This window comes from Corapipo altera, unplaced genomic scaffold (genome assembly GCF_003945725.1).
Source record: "Corapipo altera isolate COAL_440 unplaced genomic scaffold, ASM394572v1 60915, whole genome shotgun sequence".
Taxonomy (NCBI): domain Eukaryota; kingdom Metazoa; phylum Chordata; class Aves; order Passeriformes; family Pipridae; genus Corapipo; species Corapipo altera.
In genome coordinates this window covers 735-5,798 of record NW_020886630.1, presented here as the reverse complement: position 1 = coordinate 5,798, position 5,064 = coordinate 735, and the positions used below count along the sequence as shown (strand labels likewise).

At 68.4% G+C, this 5,064-nt stretch overlaps 1 protein-coding gene across 1 annotated transcript in view; it reads left to right on the top strand.

The window, feature by feature from the left end:
• Positions 1 to 94: 94 nt before the first annotated feature.
• Positions 95 to 5,064, top strand: part of LOC113941279 (microtubule-actin cross-linking factor 1-like) — a gene marked incomplete at its 3' end in the record, with an annotated part of 5,697 nt that continues 727 nt past the window's right edge. The window contains exons 1-6 of the mRNA XM_027632439.1: positions 95 to 436; positions 905 to 1,102; positions 2,300 to 2,425; positions 2,724 to 2,867; positions 4,000 to 4,188; positions 4,626 to 4,740. Of these exons, the coding sequence (XP_027488240.1) occupies positions 341 to 436; positions 905 to 1,102; positions 2,300 to 2,425; positions 2,724 to 2,867; positions 4,000 to 4,188; positions 4,626 to 4,740 (868 nt within the window). The remainder of the gene's footprint in view (positions 437 to 904; positions 1,103 to 2,299; positions 2,426 to 2,723; positions 2,868 to 3,999; positions 4,189 to 4,625; positions 4,741 to 5,064) is intronic.

The following is a 5,064-nucleotide window of genomic DNA, read 5'->3' as shown; positions in this document are numbered from 1 at the left end:
GGCACTGCCAGGGCCTGTCCCTGTCCATAATGGCACTGCCAGGACATTTCCCTGTCCATAAGGGCACTGCCAGGGCCTGTCCCTGTCCATAATCGCACTGCCAGGACCTTTCCCTATCCATAATGGCACTGCCAGGGCCTGTCCCTGTCCATAAGGGCCCTGCCAGGGCCTGTCCCTGTCCATAAGGGCCCTGCCAGCTCTGTGGGGTGGCCGTACCCGGCTCTGTGGGTGACCCCAGCCCCTGGGCGCTGTGACATCTCCTGTGCCCCCCGTCAGGCAGCACAAGCTGGAGGAGAACCTGCTCTTCTCGGGCAAGTTCACGGACGCGCTGCAGGCCCTCATGGACTGGCTGTACCGCGCCGAGCCGCAGCTCAGCGAGGACGTGCCCGTCGGAGGGGACCGGGACCTGGTCGGGGACCTCATGGACAAGCACAAGGTGGGTGTCCCGGGGTGGGTGTCCCGGCCCTGCCTGGTGTTACCCCTCGGGGAGCCCCGGGCTCCGCTCCCGCTGTGCCCACCCTCCATCCGGGACGGGACCGGACCCAGGCGCAGGACGGGCCTTGGCTCACCCGGAGCAGCCCCTGTTTGACCCAAACTCGTGCCCCCCGTCCTGGGGGCATCACTGGGGGGCCCTGTGTACCCCACTGCTGGGAGGGTTTGGGGTATGGGAGCTCTGTACCTGCTGCTGGGAGGGTTTGGGGTATGGGAGTTCTGTACCTGCTGCTGGGAGGGTTTGGGGTGCACAGGAGCTCTGTACCTGCTGCTGGGAGGGTTCGGGGTGCAGGGGAACCCTGGGCTCTCTGCTGTGAGGTTTGGGGTACGCAGGAACCCGGCTCGGTAGCAGGGTCCAGGCAGGGTTCTGGGACCCCCCGGCACCTCCCACCCCTCCCGTGCTCCCTGCCAGGGGTTCCAGAAGGAGCTGGGCAAACGTGCCAGCTGCATCAAGACGCTGAAGCGCTCGGTGCGGGACCTGACGCGCGGCAGCAGCAGCGTGGACTCGCAGTGGCTGCAGCGGCAGGTGGAGGAGCTCAGCACCCGCTGGGACCTGGTCTGCAAACTCTCCCTCTCCAAGCAGGCCCGGCTGGAGGCTGCGCTGCGGCAGGTGAGGATGGGGGGCAACAGGGGAACCCCTGGGTTTGGGGTCTGATGTGACAGGAGGAGCTGGGGGAGCAACAGGGGAACCTGTGGATTTGGAGTGTGCTGTGACAGGAGGGGCTGGGGGGCAACAGGGGAACCCCTGAGTTTGGGGTGTGCTGTGACAGGAGGGGCTGGAGGGGCAGTAAGAAGAGCAGGGGAACCCTTGGGGTCGGGGTCTGCAGCTGGTGCACCCACATGGGGAGGCCGAGGTAGCCGTAGGGGTGTGGGGTGCCCAGGTGGTGGGTGGTCGAGCTCCAGGGTGCCCCATGGGGTGCCCAGGCTTGGTGGGTGGCTGTGCATTTCGGGGTTCTCTGTGGGGCCCATGGTGGTGTGTGGATGCACATTTGGGGGTTCCCCATGGGGTGCCCCAGCTCAACGTGTGGCTGTGTATTTGGGGGTTCCCCCTGGGGTACCCAGGCTAGGTGTGTGGCCGTGCTCCAGGGTGCTCCGGGAGGTTCCCAGGCTCAGTGTGTGGCCGTGCATTTGGGGGTTCCCCATGGGGTGCCCAGGCTCCGTGTGTGGCTGTGGGTTCCCCATGGGGTTCCCAGGCTCGGTGTGTGGCTGTGTATTTGGGGGTTCCCCACGGGGTTCTCAGGCTCAGTGTGTGGCCATGCATTTTAGGGTCCCCCATGGGGTGCCCAGGCTCAGTGTGTGGCCATGCATTTTAGGGTTCCCCACGGGGTGCCCCGGCTCGGTGTGTGGCCGTGCATTTTGGGGTTCCCCCTGGGGTACCCCAGCTCGGTGTGTGGCTGCACTGCAGGCGCTGTGTGGGGCCGTGGGGCTCTGTGTGGCCGTGTCACACGGTGCCATGGCCGGGTGCCAGGCTGGGAGCTGCAGGCACCTGTTTCAGGTGTGCCCATGGGGCAGGGGCCTGCATGGCACAAGGAGGCACGGGGGGGGAGCTCAGAGGAAATTGTGTCCAGGCACTGAGCCGGGGTGTGGGGTGTCCCCTCAGTCCCACTGGAGGGCTGAGGGGGGCTGGCAGCAGCTCTCCCTTGGCACGGTGCAGTGCCAGGGCCTGTGCCATGGTTTGTCCAGCCTCAGGCAGGAGCAGCAGGGGCAGGACTCGGGGTCTGTCCGGGGGTCTGGGCAGCCAGGGGACTCAGGGACAGGACCTGTGGCCACAGGGTGGGCGCTGAGCAGGTCCCTGCTGTCGTGGCAGGCAGAGGAGTTCCACACCCTGGTGCACTCCTTCCTGGGGCGCCTCTCCGAGTCGGAGAAGACCCTCAAGTACGGCGTCTTCCCCGAGGAGGAGGTGGCCGTGCAGGAGTGCCAGAGCCAGCTGCAGGTGGGTGCCAGCCCCCAACAGCCCCCGCTGGCCCCTGCCCTGGGTGGCTCCAGCCTTGCCCGAGGACACCCCATCACTGGGGTCAGCCGGCCCCTGACAGGCCCTTCTGGGGTGTGGGGTCCCCACAGCGAGATGTGGGATGTCGGGTCCCACTGCACCACGAACACGGGGTTTGGGGCCCCAAACACCCCAGGGTGGGGAGGTTTGGCATCTCAAACACCCCTCGCTGGGGGGAGGCCGGTCTGACAGGGTGCAGGGGGCTGAGACCTGGCAGTACCACAGCCTGTGTCCCCCCCAGGAGCTGATGCAGTCCCTGCAGTGCCAGCAGCTGGAGCTGGAGTGCATCACCTCGCTGGGGGAGGAGATCCTCGCCACCTGCCACCCCGACTCCGTCATCACCATCAAGTCCTGGGTCACGGTCGCCAAGAGCCGCTTCCAGGAGGTGAGCTGGGCACCCCGTCCCCATCCCTGCCCAGGGTGAGCGTGGCCCCAAGCCTCTCCCACCTCCGGGTCAACCACAGCACAGCCCCCCTGACCGGAGCACTGTGGGTCTGGGGTGCTCAGCTCTGGATGGCACAGAGAGAGAATCTTGGCCTTGCCAGTGTCCTTCTGTGTTCCCCCCTCTGGGGGCCACACAGGGGGTCACCTGGGGCCTCCTCAGACCCCCCTGGACAGCAGTGGCTCATTCCTGTGCCATGGCAGCCACCACACAGCCCAGGCAGAGAGGCCTGGGAGTGGTGTCCTGGGGACCCTCCCCTCAGAACCCGCTCCTGCAGCGGCTCAGAGCCTCCCAGGATTTGCAGGAGAGGCTCCCGGCGCTCCCGGGACCGGTCTGGCAGGTTCAGGTGATCCCACACAAAGCCCTTATTGAACAGAGACCTGTGGGATCTGCCCTGGATCTGCCCAGGGCTGCCCCCCTCACCCCACTCACCCTGAATAGCAAGGGCAACCGGCACGTCCACATGGCACAGACCTGGGCACGGACCTGGGCACCCTCCTCACGTGGGGGGCACGGACCTGGGCACCCTCCTCACGTGGGGGGCACGGACCTGGGCACCCTCCTCACGTGAGGGGCAGAGCCCCCAGCCCTGCCCCAGCTGCCCAGAAGGAGCTCTGTCCTGCCCCACATCCCTCCCCCTCATCCCTGCCCCATGGTCACTGGGGCTGCTGACCGGGGATGGTCCATGCAGCCCCATGGTCATGGTGGGACACGGAGCCCCCTCATCCCTGCCCATGGTCACTGGGGCTGCTGGCTGGGGGTGGTCCATGCAGCCCCATGGTCATGGTGTGACACGGAGCCCCCTCATCCCTGCCCATGGTCACTGGGGCTGCTGACCGGGGATGGTCCATGCAGCCCCATGGTCATGGTGGGACGCAGAGCCCCCTTGTCCCTGCCCCATCACCACTGGTGGGGTGTCCGTGAGCCTGTCCCGTGGCCAGAGTGGCCGTGGCTCCTCGTGCCGACTCGTTCCCCCCAGAGCAGTGGCTCCCGCAGCATCTGTTCGGGGCAGGAGACCTCGGTGTCCGCAGCAGGGTGTCAGTGCTGTGCCCCAGCACCCCTCGGTGCCCCGCAGGTGCTGAGCTGGGCCCAGCAGCAGGGCGAGCGGCTGCGGGCGCAGGCAGCCGTGCTGGCGGCCGAGCGGGAGGAGACGGAGCAGCTCATGGACTGGATCACGGCGGCCGAGGAGGCCCTGGGGCTGCGGGACCAGGAGCCGCTGCCCGAGGAGGCCGAGCAGCTGGAGGAGCTCATTGCCCAGCACACGGTGAGGGACCCTGTGCCCGGCTGTCCCCGGGGTTCGCGTCATCCCCGGTCCTGACCCAGCCCCGAGGGCCTTGGGGTGCGCCGGGCTGGGCCCTCGGTGCCACTCACACACATGGCAGAGACACTGTGGCACCTTTGGCTTCGTGCAGCCCGAGCCCACCGGGTCTGCAGCACACGCTGCTGGTGCAGGAGGGTCCTGGGAGGGGGGCAGCGGGACCGGGCTGTGGGGGCTGTGGGGCACATCGGGGGGCTGTGGGGCAAACCGGGGGGCTGTGGGGCACACTGGGGGGCTGTGGGGCACACCGGGGGGCTGTGGGGCACACTGGGGGGCTGTGGGGCAGACCGGGGGGCTGTGGGGCACACCGGGGAGCTGTGGGGCACACCGGGGGGCTGTGCTGGCACGGCCGGCGGGCGCTCAGCGCCGGTGCTCTGCGTCAGGTGTTCATGGAGGAGCTGAACCGCAAACAGCCCGACGTGGAGAAGGTCACCAAGAGCTGCAAGCGGAAGCTGGCAGCGGATCTGGGCCCCCCGGCCGCCCGCAGGCTGGCCACACGTAAGGACCCCCATCGTCGCCCCCAGTGCCACGGCCCAGACCCCCTGACTGACCTCTCACCGGACCCCCGGCTGCCCCCTCATGGGACCCTCGGCTGTCCCATCACCAGACCCCCGGCTGTCCCCTCACCAGACCCCCAGCTGTCCCCTCACCAGACCCCCACCTGCCCCCTCATGGGACCCCTGGCTGTCACCTCACTGGACCCCCGGCTGTCCCCTCACGGGTCCCCTGGCTGCCCCCTCACCAGACCCCCAGCTGTCCCCTCACCAGACCCCCAACTGCCCCCTCATGGGACCCCCAACTGCCCCCTCATGGGACCCCCGG